Source organism: Myotis myotis, unplaced genomic scaffold (genome assembly GCF_014108235.1).
Source record: "Myotis myotis isolate mMyoMyo1 unplaced genomic scaffold, mMyoMyo1.p scaffold_m19_p_18, whole genome shotgun sequence".
Taxonomy (NCBI): Eukaryota; Metazoa; Chordata; class Mammalia; order Chiroptera; family Vespertilionidae; genus Myotis; species Myotis myotis.
Window position 1 is genome coordinate 30887594 of NW_023416322.1, and position 22318 is coordinate 30909911.

At 57.9% G+C, this 22318-nt stretch overlaps 1 protein-coding gene across 2 annotated transcripts; it reads right to left on the bottom strand.

The window, feature by feature from the left end:
- Positions 1 to 118: 118 nt before the first annotated feature.
- RORC (RAR related orphan receptor C) lies at positions 119 to 21817 on the bottom strand. Of its 2 annotated transcripts, none has more exons than XM_036344202.1 (11): positions 20485 to 20721; positions 19524 to 19553; positions 9114 to 9199; positions 8671 to 8812; positions 6983 to 7525; positions 6628 to 6749; positions 5579 to 5711; positions 5302 to 5409; positions 5038 to 5148; positions 3248 to 3357; positions 119 to 409 (listed from the first exon to the last, which is right to left on the bottom strand). In XM_036344202.1, exons 1-11 carry the CDS (start codon positions 20525 to 20527, stop codon positions 248 to 250), a joined length of 1590 nt encoding a protein of 529 aa, XP_036200095.1. In that variant the 5' UTR covers positions 20528 to 20721; the 3' UTR covers positions 119 to 247. The 2 variants fall into 2 exon arrangements, with proteins under 2 accessions (XP_036200095.1, XP_036200096.1); XM_036344203.1 differs by lacking the exon at positions 20485 to 20721 and adding an exon at positions 21734 to 21817 and having other exon boundaries at positions 120 to 409; positions 19507 to 19553.
- Positions 21818 to 22318: the final 501 nt, after the last annotated feature.

Sequence of the window (22318 nt, forward strand, 5' to 3'; positions counted from 1 at the left end):
ATGGGAGAGAGGATCAAGCAAAGCTGAGGCTGGAGACCTTGTTCCCCTCGCCCCGCCCTCTGGGTCTCGGCCCACTGGCCAGGCGGGCCTGTGGGTAGAAAGCCAGTCTCAGCACTTGCTCAGTCCCAAAGAACAGGTAGGGCCACCCTCCAGGGTCACGGGAAAGGAAAAGGCGGGGGGGGGGGGGGGCGGTGTCCAGGGAGGTGGTCCAGCAGGTTCTAGACAGGAAAGGAGTCCTTCCTCCAGGTCACTCGGACAGCCCCTCGGGGGCCTCGATTTCAGTGCTGAAGAGCTCCTTGTAGAGTGGGGGGAAAGCAGCTTGGACCACGATGGGGTGCAGATGCTGGAAGGTTTGCAGCTTTTCCACATGCTGGCTGCACAGGCTCCGAAGCTTCCCCTTGGGTGGCAGCTGGAGATGAGTTAATGGGGAAGGAGGGTCAGTACTTCAGCGCTCTCCCCAGAGCAATGGAGTCCTCTCATCTTTCCTCGCCAAGGGTAACCCTCTGCCTCTCTCTCTGTGCACTTGGCACTTGTTGGGACAGCCAGACCCCATGGGTAGGGGTAGGTATTGTCAGGAAGCAGAGGCAAGGGAACGCTGATGTGGGCCAGGTGTATGTTTTCTGGGTGAAACCCCCAATCATGTTCCTGCTACCCCTAAAAAGGAAGCTTGTCAAAGCCTTTAATTGATACTTTATGCTCTTATAATAGTGAAACTCTGTGAGTCTCTGATTTCTGTACGGTCACATGACTCTTTGCTTTTGTTGATACTGTTCCCCTCACCTGGAATGCCTTTCCAGCTCTTTGTTTGGCTAATTCTTAGTTTCAAGTGTCACCACCTCTGGGAACATTTCTCTAACTAGTGCCCCCATCCCTCTGCCAGATTAAAGGTCTTTCCTCTGTGTAGCACTTAAATCCCATTTTAGAAAAACGATCCAATTTGTCTGCCTTCCTACCCTAGGTTTAAGCTCCTTGGGTAGAGTCAGTCTCTTTCTCTCTCTCTCTCTCTCTCTCTCTCTCTCTCTCTCTCTCTCTCTCTCTCCTCAACACTGCCAGGACTCAGTTGGGGAGGGGGGAATGAAAAAGACCCAGAGACCCATGAGGTGACAGAGGGAGGGAGACCTCATTGGGAAAAGGCTGAGAAAGCCATTTATCTTCTGCAGTTTCCTCTATAAGCAAGCAAGGCTTAAAAATACCTCTCACAGCCACCCCCACCCCTTCTGCCCAGCTTAGTTTCCTGGGAAAGGGGCAGCCAGGGAAAAGCAGGCAGCATGGGACCCTTTGGCATCTCTTGAATTCATTGTCTTTTCATTTGTCTGCTTTACTTTGAGTTTCTTTGGCTTTTGCAGTAGTTTCATTCATTCATTCATTCATTCAACAAGTAGGTGTTGAGCACTTACTCAGGTAGACACTGGGATGGGCTGTGGGGATAATACATCAGTGGATAAGATATCTACCTTTACTAAATGTATATTCTAGTCAAGGATCCAGAAACTAAACAAATATATAACATGTCCGAGAATTTCTTTAAAGAACAATAAAGCAGGGTAAGGGGCTTTTGGTACAATGTGGTCTGGGAAAACCTTTCCAGAATGAAGGCATGGAGCAGGCCATTTAGAAAACTCGAGGAAGAACATTCCAGCAGCTGGAACCGCAAGTACGAAAGCTCAGAGATACCACTGTGTGTGGTGTGTTCAAGGAATAGCAAGGAGGCCAGTGTTGCTGGAAAGGGTAGTTGAGGGGGCAGCGGAAGGAGAAGAGGTGAGAGAAGCAGTCAGGGGTCATGTCATGAGGCCGGTAGACCCTGACACAGACACTGGATTTGACTCTCAGCATGGAGGGCAGCTATTGGAGGGCTGAGAACAGTGCTGTTTGGCTGACACAGGGCAGGCAAGGGTGGGACAGGGGTCCCGTTAGGAGGCCTCTCTAACAATCCAAGTGAAAACTGATAGCTGGGGGGTGGGTGCCATGTGTGTGGTGACAGTGGGGAGGTGATATATTCTGAAGGTGGATCTAAGCAGATGTGCTTCACAGCTGTTCTCCCAGGTTCCAGCCTCCGTCTCTCCTCCTAATCTAGTCTACTGGACTGGAAGTTCTTTAGGGCAGAGACAGACAGTTGTTTAAGTCATTGCTGTATCCTCAGCACCGGGCACCGTGCCTGGCACATAGCAAGGGCCCGTTGCTTGAACACTTACATAAGTGGTTCCTTTACACTGGTTCCAAATTAAATTGCCTAAATAATAGCTCTGATGATATCATTCTTTTAGCCCTTGGGGCTCGCCACTGCCTAGAAATAAAGCCTTTACTCTTTACTATGTCATTTAAAGTGCTCTCTGATTTGCTCCCTGACCTAATTTTCAAGCGCGTCTTCCGCTACTTCCCTGCCTCCATCAATCTATCCTGATCTTACCCTTTAGTGCAAATGCACCATGAACTATATTCTCCATGTAGGCATTATTCCGTCTCCTTAGCTTTACTCAGATGTTCTCTAAACTTGAAATGCCTGCCCCATCCCGTGAATGTCTGTTAAAAATCTTACCTATTTCATGGCCTACTTTAAACGCTCCTCTAGGAAGCATTTATGATTCACTCCTTTTACCCCCAAATTATTTTTAATCCTGTTCTATGTTCTCCAAACATTTCCCCCAAAGCTCTTATCAAAGTAATGTATCCAGGCAAGGGATATGGTGGAAAGACCACTGGGATTAAATCTTTCGTGTATCACCTACCTATCGTGTAAAATTGGCTAAGTCACTTAAGCCTCCTGAATCGTCCAGGAAGATATTAGTACCTGCCCTATTGAATGAGCTGCGCTGAGGATGAGCGATCACATCTGCCACAGACAGAACTGTGTTAATTGCGTTATTACTATATCACATTCTACGCTATATTAGAGCTATTCGTGCAGGAGTCTCTTCTTCGTAGCAGATTGAAAACTCGCGGCAGGGACAAGGACACATCCCTGTATATTTCCATTCCACAGTGCCTTGTACGAGCGGGTGCTGGGTAAGTGTTGGCTATATTAAACTGAATTGCTCCCTGGAGGTCCCTCCCAATCCCGGGCTCTCTAACTTTCCATCTTTACGCACATAGAAGTGATTGCCGGATCCCTCAGTTCCCGTGCTGTTGCAAGCTCTCTAATGCATTGTGGCAGATGCTTCTCTGTACCCTCGGAGCCCGGGCCCCACAAGCCCTGATGTCACAGCTCTGGCGCTGGGCCGGCCTTGTCTGCCCCAGGGACTGCTCCTACCTCTGCCAGGATGCCTTGGCGATGAGTCTTGCAGAGATGATGGTGAAAGGCCAGCTCCAGATTGGACTGAAGCTGTTCTACTTTCCTTTTCTCTTGGAGCCCCGGCCGGCCTGAAGGAGGGGAAGGGGCCACAGTGAGAACAAGAAAACACATGGACAATAGCTTCCACCAAAAGGGTGTACTATTTTTTGTTTGGTTGGCTGGTTATTTTTTGTTGTTGTTGTTAGAAAGTGGAAGGGAGGGGGTAGAGACAGAGAGAAAGAAACATTGATGTGAGAAAGATCCATCGATTGGTTGCCTCTAGCACACACCCTGACCCGGGCCAGGGATCGAGCCTGCAACCCAGGTATGTGCCCTTGACCGGAACTGAACCCAGGACCCTTCAATCTGTGGGCCAATGACCTATCTACTGAGCCAAACCGACTAGGCCTAGGGTGTACTATTTTGGACATCTGTTCTGGATGAGGTCTTTCAGCTGAGTGTGTGTGTGTGTGTGTGTGTGTGTGTGTGTGTGTGTTGATTTGATAATTGTTAGCTCTAGGGCCTTGGGCTTGGCTGCCTACAAGGAAAACTGGGGAGAGAGATTAAAAAGATAAGAACTTCCAAGCTGTCTTCTCCCTGGTACCCTGGTATTTCTCTTAACCCATCCAATCCTAGGCACTAGGCTTCTGCTATGGAAAAAAACCCCCAAGAGATTGGAAGAGAGCCCTTGTCCACTAGCCAAGGGTGACCTCAGATAGGAGATGGCCTTCATGAGGTCACCTAGGCCAGCATCAGGGCCTCTGCCGCAGTCTGCAGCTAACGTCAGCAGACAAACCACCATTTGCCCTGGCTTCATAAAATAGCCAGATGTCACCTTTTAAGTCGTTATTTCCAGTTTAAGGAGTATTTTTAGGTCTCTACTCAGTGGCAGAGCCAGAAACTGATCGTTTTGGTCTGTAAACGCAGGTTAGTTGCTGGACACTCTTCCCCAGGTTCTCCGAATACTGATTAGCATTCTGCTGGCCAGGCCCAGCCCAGGCCTCGCCCGCCTAGTGGAGTGCTGTCCGGAGTCCTGCCATGATGGCGTACAGGCTTCAAGTGAGTCCACACAGAGCAGAGACTCTCAAGGTTGGTGGCACATTATGATCACCTACCTGGGGAGGCTGTTAACAATTCTGATGCTCTGGCTGCACCCAGATTAATAAACCTTGGAATCTCTGGGAGACGGGCCCAGGTGACAATCCTGCTTACAGCTCCCCAGGTGATTCCGACGTGTGGTCACAGTGGCATGACTGACTTGGATGCACAGCCAGACTCGTTTCTCCCAGGGAACTGGCTCGCTTCCCCTCATCCTCTCATCGCCCACTTCTCCAACCGCACCTGTGCTGCGCCTTTCCCTCTCTCGGGCTCCTCTGAATCTTCATTTTAACTCATTTTATTTTATAGCAATATTGGGCTTTAATGGGTGCATATGCTCTTTAAATATTTTTTAATTGATTTCAGAGGTAGGAAGGGAGAGGGAGAGAGAGATAGAACATCAATGATGAGAGAGAATCATCAATTGGCTGCTTCTTGCACGCCCCCTACCAGGGATTGAGCCTGGAACCCGGGCATGTGCCCTTACGAGGAATCAAACCGTGACCTCCTGGCTCATAGGTTGATGCTCAACCACTGAGCCACACTGGCCAGGCTTATATGCTCTTTAAAGCAATTTCCCAGACTTAACCACATCCGAAGGTCTAGACTCTTCAATATCTGGCACACCCCAGCCCACTGAATGTCCCTTACCCTGGCCCAGCGACACTCACTGGCATTGATGAGGACCAGGGCTGTGTAGAGGGCAATCTCGTCCTCAGAAAGGCGCAGGGCACTCAGGGAGCGGGAGAAGTCGAAGATGGAGCTGATGAGCTCACTGCAGCCTGATGGAGAGGAAGCGGAAGAGTGGGCCCGCTGCGTGAGGCCTCAGTGCCCAGGGACACCCTGTTGGGGTTTGGCGCAGAGGGGGCAATCTGCCCTGGGGCTTGAAGCTTTAGACCCACCCGACTCCTCTCTCTCGTTCCCCTGCTTCTCACCCAAGGCTCGGAACAGCTCCACACCACCGTATTTGCCCTCAAAAAAGACGGTGTGGTTGCTGGCATTGTAGGCCCGGCACATCCTCACCAGCACCACTTCCATGGCTCCTGGGGCGGGGAGGAAAAGGCAGGTGCAGCGTCACACAAAGCCAGGCCTGCGTCTCTGTCCCGCTGGGCATCCTGGTTCCTTGACCTCCTCCCTCCACTCAGCCCTGCCCCGTTGCACGCCCAGCCCCACCCCCCCTTACCCCCAGGCCTGCCCACCCTCCCTGGGCACCTGCTTTGAGGAGCACAATCTGGTCGTTCTGGCAGAGCTCCATAAAGCCCGAGAGCCTCTTGGCGAACTCCACCACGTACTGAATGGCTTCGGTGAGGCGGTGGGCGCAGCGCTCCCACATCTCCCACATGGACTGCAGGGAGGGAGGAGGGTCCCACTGTAGCCCCTTATGACCCGGGGACCGCCCCATGCCCCTGGGAGCCCGCACAGACAAGCCAAGCGGCCGGGGATAGTTTATGAACTCCCACATTCTCTCCGCGCGGCCGCGTTAGCCTATTCTCAGCACAGATGCACACTCGGGGTCCATTCCCCGGGGGTTGGGTCCCACTTCCTGAGCACCCACCAGCGGCTGGCACGGACTGAGCTCTTGTGGGAGAATAAGAAAGTCTAAGACACAGCTCTGCCCTCAAAGAGTCTGCATCTTTGTTGAAGTGAAAAGCACCTACTGACCCCCTCCCAAAAAGACACACCCAAAGGCCTTAATGGTCTAGAGAGGCAACAGGCCAGGGCCGGACGAGTGTGTTTAGAGCTGGCGGTACCGTCCCAGCGGGACAGAGGAGGGAACATTCGCTCTGGAGCCCAGCGGACCTGGATTTGCCTTTGGCTCCACGCCCTGGGGCCTGGAGTGAGTCTGTTAATCACTCCGCACTCAGTTTCCAGGTCTGTTACAAATAGAAACACATCCCCACCTCACGGGTTGGTTGTCAGAGGGTCAGGGACAGTGGATGTCAGAGAGTATTTCGCACAGAGCCTGGCCGGGGAGGGTGCTCAACGAGTGGCCATCAGGGCTCTGCCTGGTGTTGTGGTTGACAGAGGAGGGACAGTGCGCCAAGGTGGGGGCGTGGAGACCCAGCCAAGTGTTACCAGGCAGAGGCTCGGGGAAAGCTGGGGTCCATCTGCTGGGAGGTAGACACCCCCACCCCAACGTGGGTGCACATGTGTCTATCTGGGATGCGCCGCTCGGCCCCAGCCCACATGGTGTGCAGGTGGCCACCTCTGGACTCCCCAGTGGTGGGGTGTCCCGCTCCGGGCAGGTGCCCCGGCCTCACCTTCCGCTGGTAGCCAGCCACCTCCTCCCGGGAGAAGAGGTTGGCGCGCTGCCGTAGCAGGTCCTCCAGCCGCAGCTGACACGTCTCTCGGTAGGACTTGGACACGTTCTGCACCAAGTGCTCTGGGGCCAGAGGAGAAGGCACACGGGCTCCGTCTCAGCTGGCGCCTCGCCACACATACGAGGGCACCCCTCTGCCTGGCGCATCCCTGCTCTGCTGACCCCTCCACCCCTTGTCCAGGACCCCTCAGCTCTCTGGGGCTCGCATTTGGTTTACATGGGGGGCCGACTAGGACCTCTTTCTCAGAATGCCCCCCCTCATCCTGCCCACCCCCTCCGCCTCCTCAGCTGCTCACCGATCTCCGTCAGGGAGGCATAGGGCGCCTCGGGGGTGCTGCGGAAACTGGGGCTGCGGTAGCTGTCCGGGCCTTGTCCTGGGTCCCCCCGCCCAGGATGCCTGGGATCCTCCACATGAAGTCCGTATCTGTCAGGGGTCAGCGGGCCGCCCGGGCTGTAGAAGCTCTCTCTGCCCTCAGCCTTGCCCCGCTCTGGGCTGTATTCGAGGTGGTACGAGGCCCCGTTGAGCCCGGCCTTGGCCAAGCTGTGGGAGTAGGTAGGCCTGGTGCCTGGGACTCTCAGGAGGCCAGGGGGGCAGGCGGAGGCCTCGGGCAGGTCAGGCGAGGAGCCCAGGGGCAGCTGCCCATCGGGGAGCCCCAGGGTGCAGGAGAGGGCGGCTGCCCCCTGGCCCCCCGCAGGAGGGGTTCTGGCCACCTGCTCCCGTGGCTCCCGTGGCTCCCGCTGCTCCCGCTGCTGCTGCTGCTGCTGCTGCTGTAGCTGTTTCTGCACCTCAGCGTGGAGGCTGTCCCTTTGCTTCTTGGACATGCGGCCAAACTTGACAGCTGCAAGAGGTGGGGGCCGGGAGCTTTTGAGGCAGGAGGACAGGCACTGGGCAGAGCCCACAGCGTTTTGATGATGGGGGGTTAACTTGCTGCTCCCTGAATAGCCGACTCCAAGCAGAGCTTCTGGGGTCTTGCCCGAGCGCCTCCTTTTGGGGGACTCTGCTCAGGACCCTCCCACCTCTCTCTCTTGTCGGCTTCGGGGGCCCAGGCATTTCATCTGAGTAAACTCTCCCGGCGTGAACCCAGCTTCTAAATGTGGCCGAGTCTAGGCCATGACTCTGGACTGAGAATCCTGGCCTTTCGAAGCCGGACTGGGGGTGGCCGAGGAGGGGGCCTCAGGCTGTATCGGGGTCACCTCGCCTTTCGAGGAGGGTCGGAGGAAGAGGAGGCTGAGAACACAGGTCTCCCTGTGGTCAGGCTGCAGGCTCCCTGGTGACCTAGATACTCACCACAGCCCAACCCAGGCTCCGCGGCTGGTGTCTGAACATCCTCTTCTGCTCTCTCTTTCCTGCCTTTTCGCCCCCCCCCCCTCCCAGGTGTGGGGGCACAGCCCCTCGCCCCGCCTGCCCCTCGCACCCCTGCCTGCTTCCTTTCACTTTGTTATTTTGGGCGCTGAAAAGTGCTGACAGGCTCCTTCTGGCTCCCCCTCAGCTCATGCCCCCCCAGCCTGGGTTCCCTCTGTGGTGGGGTGGGGGTGGGGGTGTGAGGAGGGGGTAGGCAAGGAAGGTGGAGAAAGGCCCCAGGAACAGCAAGCCCACACCCTCCCGGCCTCTGGGTTACCCTGAGGCCACCATTCCTGACACAGAGTTCAGGACAGGGGTGAGGGGCTGGGAAGAGAGAGGGGCCAGGGCTAGAGCGATGGGGCAGGAGGGAAAGAGGTGAGTGGAGGGAGGAGGATCCATCCCGAGGAGAAGAAAAGGAGGAGCTGGGGGCCACAGGGAAAGGAGGGTTGTTCTAGCCGAGCCTGAAGTTGGGGGCTGGGAAGAGCTCCGATGAGGGTGGCCTGCTCACCCCACAGTGGGCAGCAGAGGAGACAGGGCCTATCGGGAGGGATGGAGAGGGGACCCTGGGAAGGGCATGTGCAGAGGCCAGGAGGTCCCTCAAGGCTGCAGGGAAAGCTGGGGGGTCTGCCCACGGGGCCTCACCGTCTCGGGACATGCCCAGGGCCAGGCATTTCTGCAGGCGGCAGTGCTGGCATCGGTTCCGGCTGGTGCGGTCGATGGGGCAGTTCTGCTGGCGGGTGCAGGCGTAGGCCACGCCACAGTGCTGGCTCCGGCGGAAGAAACCCTGGGGAGGCAGGTGGAGACCGGGCTGCTGGTCGTGGCCAGGCCAGCTCAGCCCCCAGCGCCTCCAGCCCACGAGCTCTGACCCCAGCTTTCCCAGGTCCTGAGGTCAGTTTCCTCTCCATTTCTTGGTGTGATTGCGATTCGTCCCGCAATCGCTTCCCCAGCTTAAGACAAGGCCCCTGCGTGCAGGGCCCTCCAGGTCAGGCACCGCCCCGGCCGCCTCAGGAGCCCATCCCTGGGGTCCATGGCCACCGACCACCCCCTCCTCATCTCTCGGACACCATGTGCACGTGTGCACTCACCTTGCACCCCTCACAGGTAATAACCCCGTAATGGATCCCAGATGACTTGTCCCCACAGATTTTGCAAGGAATCACTTCGATTTGTGCTGGAAAAGAAAGAGCAGGAGGTGGGCCTGGGGCCTTCTCTGGGCCCTACCCCGTGTGCCTGGCCTGTGGATACAGGGCCACGGTGCTTCCCACCCCGCCCCGCCCGGCTCAGCTCAGCCTCTTTCCCTCCTGCAAACTGGAAGGAGTAATGTGCGAAGTGCTGCCAGCCCAGGGGCTGTGGGGGCCGGTTTTTGTATTTTTTTGTTTTGTTTTGTGGGACGGCCAGGAGCTGTTCCAGCTCTAGCGGGGCAGAGACAGCAGCTGCGAGGAGGCCACCTGCTCAGCGCTTCAAGTTTAAAAGGCCCCGTTGCCTCCCTCCCGCCCGCCTGGGGACCTAGGAGTCCTCGCTACTTCACAACACCTGCTTCCCGCCCAGGGGGCTTCCTCTGGGCCACCCTCCCCCACTGGGCTCCCCCGGGCAGAGTGTGGGGCCTGGCGGGAAGATGTGGCTCACCAAGCCAGGGGGCACCTGGGCCAGGTAGAGATGCCAGCCATCTTCAGCCGGGCAGAGAAGGCTCAGGGAGGGACAGGGTCCACAGAGGGGGGCCCGGAGAGGGGAGGGAGAAGAGCAAGATGGAGCACAGGAGAGTGGGGCTAGCAAGCCAGTTCTGCTGGACGCCTGGGAGCCAGGGAGAGCATCAGGCAGGGCTCCCAGGGCCCTGGCCCCAGAGCAGAGAGCGGGTGGCTCTGTGAATATGCTTATGTGCACACGAAGGCCTCCGTGTCCAACTGCATGCACACAGATCAGGGGTGTAACGCTGCCTGGGGCTTGAGACCATCTCGCTCAACCTTTTCTTTCCTTTGCCGACGAAGAAAGCGAAGAAAGAGACCAGATGAGGAAGGCCGTTGGCCCAGGCTCACACGGCTAGTTTGACCCACAGCTGGGTCTACACTCCAATTCCCCTGAGCTTTCCATTAAGCTGCTCTGTGTACACGGCGTTTGGGGTGCACATATCAGTGGGCATGTTTGCGTGTGTGTGTGTGTGTGTGTGTACACATGAAAGGTACATGTGATTTGTAAGCCAATGCATGTCTGCGTGAGCCAGGGGGCACACGTACATGTTTGTGTGTTAGTGTTTGTTCACTGAACTCACTATAAGCTGTGCCTGCCCCCTCCTTTGACTGATGCTGTCAATGCCCACAGCTCTCTACTGAGTTCCAGGGCCCAGCAGCTGGCCTTCCTCCAGCCCATCTTTGAAGGGAGCTGGCAGAGTTGGGATTCCTGCTACTGCCGGTGTTTTTGTCCCTCCCAAGGGCATAGAGGTCTATTCTCTGCCATTGCTGACCTGCTGCCTCCCTCTGAGTTCCCTTCGGGCCCACACCTAGGCCCTGATCACGTGTAGGGTCTGCTGAGGTGAGGTGGGAGGGTGACCATGACTTGCCCGCCACTCCCTGTAGTATTGTGTCCATCATCCTTGAGGTGAGTCAGACTAAGCTGCCTCCTCAAAGAGGCAGGGCACCAGGGGTCTGAAACCCTCCGCTAGGACTCGATCCCCAGCCCCAGCCCTACTTGCCTGTGCATCACACACACAGAAAGCTGTGGTCACCCAGGACCGGGGGAAAGTGGGCAGTGCAGGTTCCTTCCAGTGCGTTAAGAGAAGATTGGAAAGCATGGAGGGAAGAGGGAACAAGAGGGGTTCGGGTGCTTGGAAAAGGGGCAGAAAATGTGGGGGCACCTGCACGTCAAGTCACTTAGGTTCTCTGGGCCTCAGGTTCCTCGTTGGTAAAATCAGGATGAAAATAACATTGCCTGTCCCTGGGGTGGTTGTAGGTGGTACAGTTAAATGATATCACCATGGGGAGCATGTGCCACGCCGGTTACCGCTGAGTGGAGCTGAGGGCGAGGAAAGCCAGTGGGCATCTGAGGTCGCCAGACATGCTTGTGCCCCATGGAGTCTGCCCTTGCCTCAACACCTTCCCCCCAACACTGTGGTCTCGCTCTCCTCGGTGGACCTGAGCCCAGAGAGGGGAGAAACCAACGTGGGTCGCCCACAAAAGTAAGCGGGAGGGAGATTAGGCCAAGCCACAGTGGGAACTCAGGCTCCAGCCCCGCCGTCGACCACAGGCCTCCCAGCCTGTTCCCTTCTCCCAGAGCCACATCCGCATGCGTGTGTGCGCTGACCACACGGGTGACCCAGACACATCTCCCTGTCCCACGCCTGACCCGCTGCTGGCCCGGCTCTAGGAACCTCACAACAGTGTCACCACGACCTCACCCTTCTCCTGGGGCTCTGTGGCCAGCCACAGGCCTCCAGCACAAATACCGGGTTTGGGGGATGTCTGAGTTTAGACCCCAGCCATGAGGCCAGCCACTGCCCTATGTCCCCAGCTGTAGTCCAAGACAGCGGTACCCAGGGAGACAGACACAGAGGCAGAGGGTCCAAACTAGAGGGTCAGATTAATAGAGACTTAGACCCAGAGATGGAGAGAGGGCCAAAGAAACACAGAAAAACCCAGTCACGTCCTGGCTCTGTCAGCCCTGTCAGGCCCTTTTTCCTACTCCTCCCTCCTTCCCCTGACACCTGGGTCCCCTTCGAAGCCATCTACCCAAAACCTCAACGTTAAAGTCCTGGTGCGCATAAGTGTGACTGTGGAGGAGGGGAGGGGAGAGGATGAGAAGGGGACGGGCAGAGGTGGCAGTGGGGGCAGCAGGAATTGAAAAACACCTCGGATACCTCCCCTTCTGAACCTACCCCTGAGCCACTGCCCTGAAGCAGCAGGTGCTGGGAACCCAGATTGGGGAGGGGGAGCTGAGTAATCACAGGATTACTCAAACTGTTGCCTGGGAGCCTGGCCTGCCAGGAACTTACCATCTAAGAGCCCAACGGTGCCAGGAACTAGAACCAAGCAAAGGTCGGGAACCCTGAGGCCAGCCTTGCAGCACAGCCCCTGCAGAGCCCCGTCTGCCCGCATGCTGCTCTGGGGGGATCTCTCCCAGGGCCCATCCAAGGACATCCTTTCATTCCAAGGACAGAGACATGGCCACTTATGCATGTGGTCTCCTGAAGCCACCCAGTGACTAGATGACTCTAGCCTTTGCTTGTCTCAAATGAGATCGCCCAGGGATCTGGTTAAAAGGCAGGTCCTGACTCGGGAGGTCTGAGAGGGGCCTCGATTCTGCATTTGAACAAGCTCCTGGTTGGCACCCAAGCTGGCTGGGCTCAGCCTACACTTTTGAGCAGCGAGAACTTCTTCCCTCTTCCTGCTTTTGTGCCAGGTGAGTGTGGTGTTGGTGGTCTCTCTCCCAGCTCATTCTGGTATCTTCTCCACCACCCAGTGTGACCTCTAACAATGTCATTCTGGTGAGACACCGAGAAAAGAAAATGCATCTCTCCTGGATTGCTTTGCACAGTGAAGGATCAGCAGCGAGCGTCCTAGGGGGAAATACGGTAGAGAGCAAGTAGTCTGTGCTCCCCTCCCTCTAGCTTCTAATCTCACCCTCCTCACAGCTGTGAGATTCATTGATAGCGCGCTTTGAATACATCCAGAGCTGCTCTGTGCCACCCTAGGAAGCCAGCCCTGGGCCCTGTCCAGGTGCCCTATGCCACAGAGAGGAAATGGTAGGTGCAAAGTGGGGGCTTCCATCTTGGAGGATCTCTCCCCTCAAACCCCAGAACCACTGCGCCCCGGGGTCTGGTGGAGAATGGACGCAGACAGCGGAACCTGGGGTCCTCATCTCCTCTAGGGCTCTGTCACTCTCGAGCTGGGCCTTCCCTGTCTCCTCTTTCTCCCTTTCTCCAGTGGACGTCGATTGAGGAGGAATAACAATGGTAGGCTGAATTCCATCTCTCTGCCAGGTTTTGTGGACATTTTTCATTGAATGATCACAACTCTGCGAAGTAGGCACTACTTTACTGTCCCCATTGCACAGATGAGGAATAACTGAGTCCGGGGGAGAGAGTAAACGGCTTGCCTAAGGTTACAACAGTGTCCTCAACCATTTAGCTTTGGACCCTACAAGAATGAGCTGCCCAAACGCACTGAGGAGGATGGGATAGGGGACGGGGTCCTTACTGGCTGCAGGGGGAAGTGTGAAGTGAGGGGGCAGGCTAGCAACCGAATTCAGGGAGGACACCCGTGGAACTATAGCCGGGACTTATGTGTAATGTAAAGATCCAGAGAGACAATATGCCCTCTGTCCCGGCTCTTCCTCCCGCCTTTACCCAGGGGAAGGTGGGCAGCTTGCCCAGCCCAGCAGAGCTCCCGACTGGGACTCCTCTGGCAGGACACAGCTCCACTGGGTGTGGACTGGCTTTCACGTATCTCTGCAGACCTCTCTGCAGATTCGAGTGAGTGAATGGGAAAGGGGAATGAACGTGTCTCTTTTCTTAGCTTAGGCCCCATTCTCCCCCCAGCCCAGACTCTGAGTCCCTTTGCCCAGGGAGACCACAAGTGTGCCCAGCCAGTCGCCAGCCTCCCTCCCTCCTTCCTCAGCTCTCAGTTCCCGCAGCTTCTGCAAAGCTGGAAACCACGGTGGTGGGTACCACCGCAGGGGAGGTGGAGGGGAGGGCTAGGCGGGGGGTCAGGCTACCTGGTGAGCACCCCTCCCAGCCCATGCCGAGAATTTTCTGCTGATGCACCCAGATCCCAGGGCTGAGAAAGTAGCGAAGCTAAAACTCAGGTGGGCGAGGGAGAGTCTGGGGTTTTGAAAAGCCATGAAAGCCAGCCAGCCACCTGAAACCCCCTCCTTGTGCCCCCGCCACCCCCGCAGTCTGGGACTGGCAAAAGGAGGGGAAACAAAAGAATTGAGTGAAAACAACTAGAGGATGGGGGAGGGGATGAATCACCAGGAGGAAGCTCTGAGGAGTGAGAGCCCAGAGGGCACCCTCAGCCGCCTTCCCTGCCTCCAGGCCTGTCTCTTCCTTCTGCTCCAGGAGGCTCAAGGGGTCAGAAAGACCCTGGCTCTGGCCCCAGGCCCTGCTCTGCGACTATCCCTCCCCACAAATAGGCAAATAGACGGCTCCATCCTTTCTGAGCCCAAGGTCTCGCGGGGAAGGGGCAGTGTTGCAGCAGCAGCAGGAGTGGACCAGCCGTGGAGGCTGGAGAGGACCCCGGGACTGCCTTCTTCGGAGAGCTCTTTAGCAGGGGAAAGTCCCTGTTCCCCGTTTGAGTCAGGGGCACAGAGGCAGGGCAGAGGAGGGAGCCCCCAGGAGGGACGGCCACACCAATACCCAGGTCTCGCTGTGATGAGACAGGCTGGACGCTCCAGCCTCCAGAGCCCCGGGCTGGGGTGGGGTGAGTAAGGGGTGTTTGGGATCCCAGTGAGGAATGGGAAGAGAGGAAAAGGGCAGGCGCAGGAGTGATGCCAGGAAGGAGGGGCCCTTTGTAAAGTCTCCGATGGCCCGGCTCTCAGGGGGAGACCGGTGGCACCCTGGGGAGTGGGCTTCTATCTGGCCCACGGCTCCTCACCAGCCGGATCAGACCTGAGAGAGACCAGGTACAGCAAAGCCAGGCAGGCACCTGTCCCGCTCATCCTCTTACCTCCCCATCCAGGCCTCTCGCCAGGGCCTGTGCCTCTTGGCTCCACCCTGGCCATTGCCGGAGTGTGACGGCTGGCTGCACTGCCCGCCCTCTGGCTGGCTGGGACGTTTTGGCTCATGGACATTTCCTCTCTACTTAGGAGCAGGGAGCCTGTACCACCCTTCCAGAAGCTCCGGAAGCCCATGCCTCCTCCTCTCCACCTTCCTCGACGCCATGGGTACTCAGTGTCTCCCTCCACGCTCCCCGCTTCCTCTCTCCGAGTCTGCGGGCCTCTCTGTGTTCCGTCTGGGCCTTCACACGCAGTGTTTTGGCTCTCCCGGGGTTTCTCCATTATATCTCCACCCGGACGGCCGCCACTCCCTCCCGTGTGTCACATTAGTCTCTGTCTTGTGAGTTGGGCCTCTGCATCTCTATGTCTCAGTCTGTTTCTGCTCCCTGGTCTTTGGGTAAGTCCCGATCCCAAGCCCCCAGTGCTCCGACTTGCCCCAGCTCTCCTCAGAGGGCATGGTGGTGTCTGGCTCATTGGGGGTGAAGTCAGGTAAGTTGGGGCTGTGAGATACCCAGAGATGTCCTAGTGAGAAGGACCAGTGGCACAGAGCCCCAAACAGAAGAGACCCCTCTCCTTCTTCCCAGCCTGGATGGAGCTGTGGGGGGTCCCACATCGGGGTGCCCCCGTGTCTCCCTCACCCAGTCCCAGGGACTGCTGCCCGCATGCCAGGCGCCGCAGCACGCCCAGTCATTGGTTCCTGGGGCAGCGGATTTGAGGCCATTTCTGGGAAGACAGCTGGGCTAACCTTTGCTGCGAATGGGAAGACGCTAGAAGGGAAACTGACACTCTAAGGGGCCCTTCTTCCTGCGGATGCTTTTGGCTCTTCTCACCCCTCCTGGCCCACCCAGGCTCATCCACCTGCACGGACGGGAGTCTCCATCCCAAGCTTGGGAGCGGAGTTCTTTCCTGCCTGTCCCCCCAACCCCAGAAAGCTGAGTGTCCCTCGCTACTCTTGGGGGTGCCTAACTTGGGCCCAGAGCTCTCTCCTTGGTCCTGGGCCCTCAGAGCCTCTCCAGAATTGGTTTTGTTTTTTAAGTTGGGCTCCCTTGTTTTGCAGAGGAGACCAGGACCCAGGGACTCGCCTAAGACTGCATGGCTGGTCGGTGGCAGGTGGCAGCAGAGCCTGGTCATCAGACTCTCAGCCATGGGCCTTTCTGGGTCCCCAGATGGCCTTGCTCCTGTGTCCTGTGGGAAGGCGCCAGGTGGAGGCCGGGCTGCCCCAGGTACGGGCCATAGGGGCCCGGGCTTTCCTCTCTCTCCTGCACCCACTGCTCTGAGCAGTTCTCTGGCTTCTCCTACATGAACCTGGGCACTGGCAGATTCGCCCACTCTTGCTCTGCTGGATGGCACAGGGACCCCAGACATCTGCCCACTAGCTGCTGGCCTGTGACCCCGGGCCAGAAAGGGGGTGAATCTGAAAGCTTTCTGCTCCCATCTCCTCTGCCTGATCCCCCTGGAGACTGGGCCTGGGGACACACACACACACACACACACACACACGCCCCTGGACTGGTGGCTCTGAGGCCTGGATGCTGGGGTTCTGACCCTTTCCGCCTACTGACCTCACCCGCCTCTCAAGTCCGGCTGCTCCAGGGCCCAGCAGCTCCTCTGGCCCCTTTCCCACCACATTCGCAGGCAGGCTGAAGGCACAGAGGGCAACCCTGCCGCGGGAGCCGGTGAGTGCGTTCAGGGTGCGGGTTACTCACCAACCTCCATCTACTTCAACTGTGTGGTCTGGAGGGCAGCCCCCGGCCTCCCGGCCTCTCAGGGCTCAGTCTCTTTCTAAAGTGAGGGGCAGGGCACCTCTTGGAATCCTTTCCAGCACTCAGGGCAGGGGAGCCCTTTCCTCTCGCTGCTCTCAGACTCCCCAGCTACTCCACCCACCTGCCTACAGACCTTGGCCTTGACCGAGACACACCCTGCCAGGGGAGAGGGCTCAATTTTGCTCACTGTTCCCAAGACACCCCTGCTTTCCAGAAGGCCTGGGGATGATGCGGGATCCAGGCTTCCCCGCTCCCAGGCGGCCCCATTCACTTACTTCTCATGGCTGAGCTGTGGGCTTTGCCACCGTGGCTCCCTGTCCTTCTCAGCCCGGAGTGGTCCAGAGATGGGGCACAGCTGGCAGCAGGGTTGGGGGCGAGGCCTCTCAGCAGAGCCTCAGCCTGCAGCTCTGCACCCAGCTCTCCCCCAATGCTTCTGGGCTGGGGGGTTTAAGCCAGCACCACACAGGTGGCCCAGTGACAACCCCCCAACTCCACTCCGCCACCCCCACCCCTCCCTAGGGTGCAGCGGGTAGGATAACAGGCGCCCCACGTGGCCAATCTGGGCCTGGGGCAGGGTGTGAGGGGCGGGGCAGCCAGTGGCAGGGGGCGTTGGAAAATTCCAAAACCACAATCGACAGCCACACACGGTAAAAGCTGTTTCCACCTGACAGGGTGGCTCTGGCTGGGGAGCCAGCATGGAGCTCACACGAGCCTGGGGCCAGTTTCCGACTCCCCCTCCCTCTGGGGACTCCCAAGCCTGACCCTCTTTGCCAGGTGACGCCAGGGACAGGGATGTTTCTAGAGGTAAGTCACAGATATGTCTGCCTGGGGTGGTGGCGTGTTCCACCTGAGACCCCGTGGACTGCTAAGAGCCGTGCCCACTGAGGCACAGTCTGGGAGGCTGCCCCCACCACCCACCATGCTCACGCCCTCCCTACAGACACCATGTATGCCCTGAGGTAGGGAATAAATGACAATAGTAGCAGTAATAACCATCCGACAAATGCCCACTATCTGTAGGAAGGGTTAGTCTGTCAGAAATTTCCTTGGGAACAAAACTGATACTATGTGCCAGAAATGTTTTTTTCAATGTTTTATGTGGGTTATCTAATCCTCACAAAATACGTTATGAGGTAGGTACCGTTATCCCCACTTCAAAGTTGAAAGTGAGACACAGAGAGTTTAAGTAACTTGCCCAAGATCACACAGCTAGCAAGCGGTGAAGTCAGGATTCAAACTCAGGCAGTTTGATCCTGGATCCCACTGAACCAGGGTTTCTCTGGTTCAAGTCTGCCCTTAAGGGTGCCTCAGCTTGGGAGAGGGCTCCTCGTGGGTGAGTCTCTCTATAGAGTTTCTTGGCCTAGGGGTCCCTCTGAGGGGCCAATCCATTTTAGAGACCCTCTCAGCCTCATATCTGCTCTCTGGGTACCTCAGTCTGGGGGGTTCCCTCCTGGGTTCCTCCCTTCTTGGAGTTGTCTCAATTCGGAGCCCATCGATTAGGGCCTCTCTGCCTGGAGAAGGTAGGTGTATCTTTCCTGGCTCTCTGGGTCAGATCCCCGGAGGTCTCCGTTCTTACCGGAACCCCAGTAGCTCCTCAGCCTGGTACAGCCCTCTCCCTGCTGGCCGTCCTCAGTCCCCAGGAGCTGGGCAGTGAATTGGGCGAAGGGCTGGCCGCCTGGGTTTGGGAGGACACTCATGGGGTGGGGGTGGGGGTGCGGTTGCACAGGGCCAGTGGGTTGGGAAGGGCATCAGGGGGGTGGCCCAGGCAGAGGTTTCTGTGGTTAGGGGTTAAGGGTAGGAATGGAGTTTAGCCACTTCCAGTTCTAGCTGCTCTGAAACTCCCCCTCTACCCCCCACCCACATATGGTCCCCGGCTCCTTTCCCCTCGCTCGCACGTCACTCCTTGACCCGTTTTCCTCCCCGGGCCCTGCTCAGCATTTCCGTGGGGCCCTGTGGCTAGGGGCAGGCGAGGCCCCACCAGGATTGTGCTGAGCAAAGCAAGCCCCCACCCAGGAAGTTGAAGCATCCTGGATGGCCCCCAGCCCCAGTCTGCCCGGCTCAGGGAGACAGTGGCGCTGCTGCCCTCGGCCGTGCCTCTGCCTGGAACGGCAAGGTCCTAGGCACTGTTATCAGCGGAAGGGGTGGTGGCGAGCTCTCAGGAGGAACTGGTAGGCCATTCAAGGCAGGGCCAGAGAGGCAGCCTCTCCTATCCCAGAGCTGTCCCCATCAAGGGAGGGACTCCTGGCTCATGGAGGCCTTCCCCAGAGCGCCCTCAGGCTGTGAAGGGCACGCCTGGCTCTGGTATGACACAAGCTCTGGGAATGAGGTGGAGTGGGTGCATTTTCTGGGGGAGTAGCTCTTCCCACAAACCAGGAGGGTAGATCTGATGTGCTTACTCCCTCACATCCATTGGAGAAGTCCTTCCTCAGCTCTAGCCCCTTCTTGCATGCTGTAGCCTCAGTCTTCCTGGGCCCTGGGACCCAGAGTGTCCCTGTCCATGTGTTCCCTGCAGCAATGAACACTTTCCTGCTCTCCAGCCCTGCACAGCCTGGCCCCAGGCTTGTTCACACCTCAGGATGTGTTAACCACAGAGAGGAACACCAAACCTGGCTCAGCTGCCGCAAAGCCTGGTGTTGGCCACCCTGCCTCCCTGCCCCCACCCCTTCCCTCTCGGTGTCTCTGTCCAGCATCCCTCCCCTCCTTGCCCTGCAGCGCCCTTTTACTCCTTGTTTCTTTGCAATGTTCCCCCTCGCTCTTCGGCTCTTCGGGCTTCTCCCTTATCTCCTCCATTGCCCTGATCTTGAGGTTTCTTCATCCCTCCCTCTCCTTTCCTCATCTCCCTGTCTGTCTCCCCATCTCCCCTGCTTTTCTAGGCTCCACCTCTCTTCAGGCCGGGCCACCTGTGCACGGCCCCTCCATCTCTGTAACCTACCGTGCCTTTCTCTCCCAAGAACCTCCCACAGCCCTTGCTGGATTCTGTGCCATCTCTCCACACCCCAGCACCAGTGCTCACCCCAAGCCTCTACTCACAGGTGTGGGTCTTCTTTGCAGCCAGCAGCTCTGTAAAGAGAAGAGAGGGGGTCAGGGCTGACAGTTAAAGATGTCCCTCACCCCCACACCCCCCCTCACTGGTCTCCATCCCCATCCCATTGCTTCCCAGCGGAACCTGGTGTCTGAGGGGAAGGTGGGACCACCCTCTGCACCTCCTCTCTCCCTTCTCTGCCCTGCAGTCATCCTGGCCCTCTCCCAGGTCCTCGGGAGTGGCAGGCTCACCAGCTCTGGGAGGCCCAAGCTCTCCCTTCTGCCCAGAATGGCCTTCCCTCACACCCCTCAGTGGAGCCAACTTCCTCAGCCCTGGCGTTTCCCATTACACCTCTTCCCTGGGGAAGCTACACCTCCCACGCCCAGGTGTTTACACTCAGCACCTGGCAGCTGACTTCCTGGTACCCCATCGCCTGGCTGATAGCCTTGTGTCATTATCCCTGAACCAGGGCTTTCCGTAGATGGATGGTAAGCCCTCTGGAGGCAGGGACTGTGTCTGCCCTGTTCACGCTGATATTCCCAGAGCCTTCCAGAGGCCTGGCCCGTTAGGCACACAGAGCCTATTCTGCAGCCACCGTTAATCCTCTGTGGGAGTTCAAGCTCTTGGCTGTTTGTTTGTTCCTTTAGGCACCTGGGGACCCCAGACGTGTGGGGGTTGAAGTGGGGTGGCGAGGGTGTTTGGAGGCAGAGGATGGGAGAGCGGCGAGCATGGAGCCTGCTCTGCCCTCCTAGGCCCTGGCTCGCATTCACCAGCCCGCACAGGAAGGAGTCCCTTGCCACCAGCTGTGTGGTATCTGGGTGGAGAGCGGGCAGCAGGGAGCACAGGTGGGTGGATGCGGGTGAGCAGGGAGGCGCAGGCCTGAGCGGGGCAGCTGCTGAGGGGAAAGCCTTAGCCAGAGCATCTCTGGGGGCTGTTCATTCATGTGGTTAACATGTATTAAACACCTACCCAGGGAGCCCCTGAAGGCGCTTCCCTGCCAGACCTGGTCCATTTTCTACATCCACACAGCAGCTCCTCAGAGGGCACAGGCCAGTGTGTTGTCCCAGAAAACCCTGCAGCCCTGCCTCATGTCCCCTCCAGTTTCCCCACCCCCTGAATCTGCTCTCCTGTTCTGTTCCTTCTGTGGCCCAATCCTGGGCAACGCCTCTCCCAGCCCCTCACTGTCCCCCTGGCAGGCTTCCTCCGCTCTGCCCAGTGCGGGTGAGTGGATGTGAAGGCCTGGCCTCTGCTGGGGTGGGGTTAAGGGGGTTGGACTCCCCAAGAGGGAGTGGCTCCATCCGGCCCCTCCCGCCTACCCGCCCGATCCTGCCTAGCCCCACCCGGCTTCCTCCCTGACTCCCTGACGTGGCACCCCACACTGCTCTCTGGCCTCCAGCCTTGCGCCTGAGAGCAGTCCTGGGGTGGGGGTGTCCCCTGCGTGGCAGTGGCGTCCTTCCTCCACCAGATGGCCCTGGAGCTGGCAGCTCTGGCCCTCAGGCTTCCCCCTCCGAGCTCACAGCTGACCAAACATGTGGCCGTGGGATCTGCTTTGAGAGGGTCTCTGATTAGATCATTGGTAGGGCCAAGGACTGCCCGCCTCTCTGTCCCCCGCTGCCCTGGGCTCAGTACCCCACATTCTCTGCAGAAACGAAGCCCCAGTGGGAGGAAGGTGCCAGGCTAGTGGACATGGGCAACTTGCTTCCTCCCCCACCCTTGTCTGTCACCCTCAAAGGCAGGACAGGTTTCTCCAGTGGCAAGTGAACAGAATGGAAGTGGCCAGCTTCCCAGCCACTGCTGTGCGGGGTTCCAGCCGGCGGAGGCAGTATAGCAGTGCCCCCACTTCTCCCAGGGGTGCAGCCTCTTGTGGGGCCTGCCCATACTCTAATCCTCCCCTGGCTCTAGCTTCCCTGCCTGAGCCCCTCTCTCCTCCCTCCACCGCACTGTCTCCTTCCTCACTTCTCCCTTTCTTTTCCCTCAATGCATTTCCCCCCTTTCCTATTCTCCTCTCATGTCCCCAGCCCCTCCTCCCGTTTCTCCTTCAGTTCTATCAAGGCTTGTCCTGTCTCACCTGTCTGCGGTCCCCTGACAATCCATCTCTCCTTTCTGCTTCTCTTGTTCCTCCTTCCCTCCTCATTTCTTGACCAGTCCTGTCTCTACCCTCTCCTCTGAACCTCCTGGCAGTCCCTTCCACCTGCCTGCAGGGCCTAGGGCCTCTTACCCTGGGAGGCTCGGTGGTGTCTCTGTGGGGCCCTGTCCATGGGGCAACTCCCTGGGTGCCGTCCTTGCTGCCCTGGCTGCCCAGGAGGGCAGGGAGCAAGGCCCAGGGGAGGGGGGAGGAGTGTGTGGAGGGAGGGAGCACCTGGCCCGCCAGCAGGCAGGGGAAAGGAGTGGCTGGCAGAGCGTCCTGGCACTGGGAGGGGACAAGGGGAGGGGCCCAAGGAACAGATTTTGGAGCCTTGAGGAGAAATAGGATAGGTGAAGGCAAGGGAAGGGGCCTGGAATTTACTGATCGCCTACTGTGTGCTGGGCCCTTTGCCAGGCACTTTATGTAAACCCATGATTTTCTTCCATCCTTACAATATCCACCAGGAGGTAAACATAATTATTCCAGGTTTGCACATAAGCTAAGTGATGCTCAAAGGGATTAATGACTCACGGACTTGTACAAAGTCAATAAGTGGTCGGTTGGACTGTGATTTTGAACCCGGGTCTTTGTGACTTCAAAAGCATGTGCTTTTTCCCTGACAGAGACAGGCAAAGGGAGAGAGAGGTAGGTTTATTTGGGGGGTTGGGGGGGAGTAGA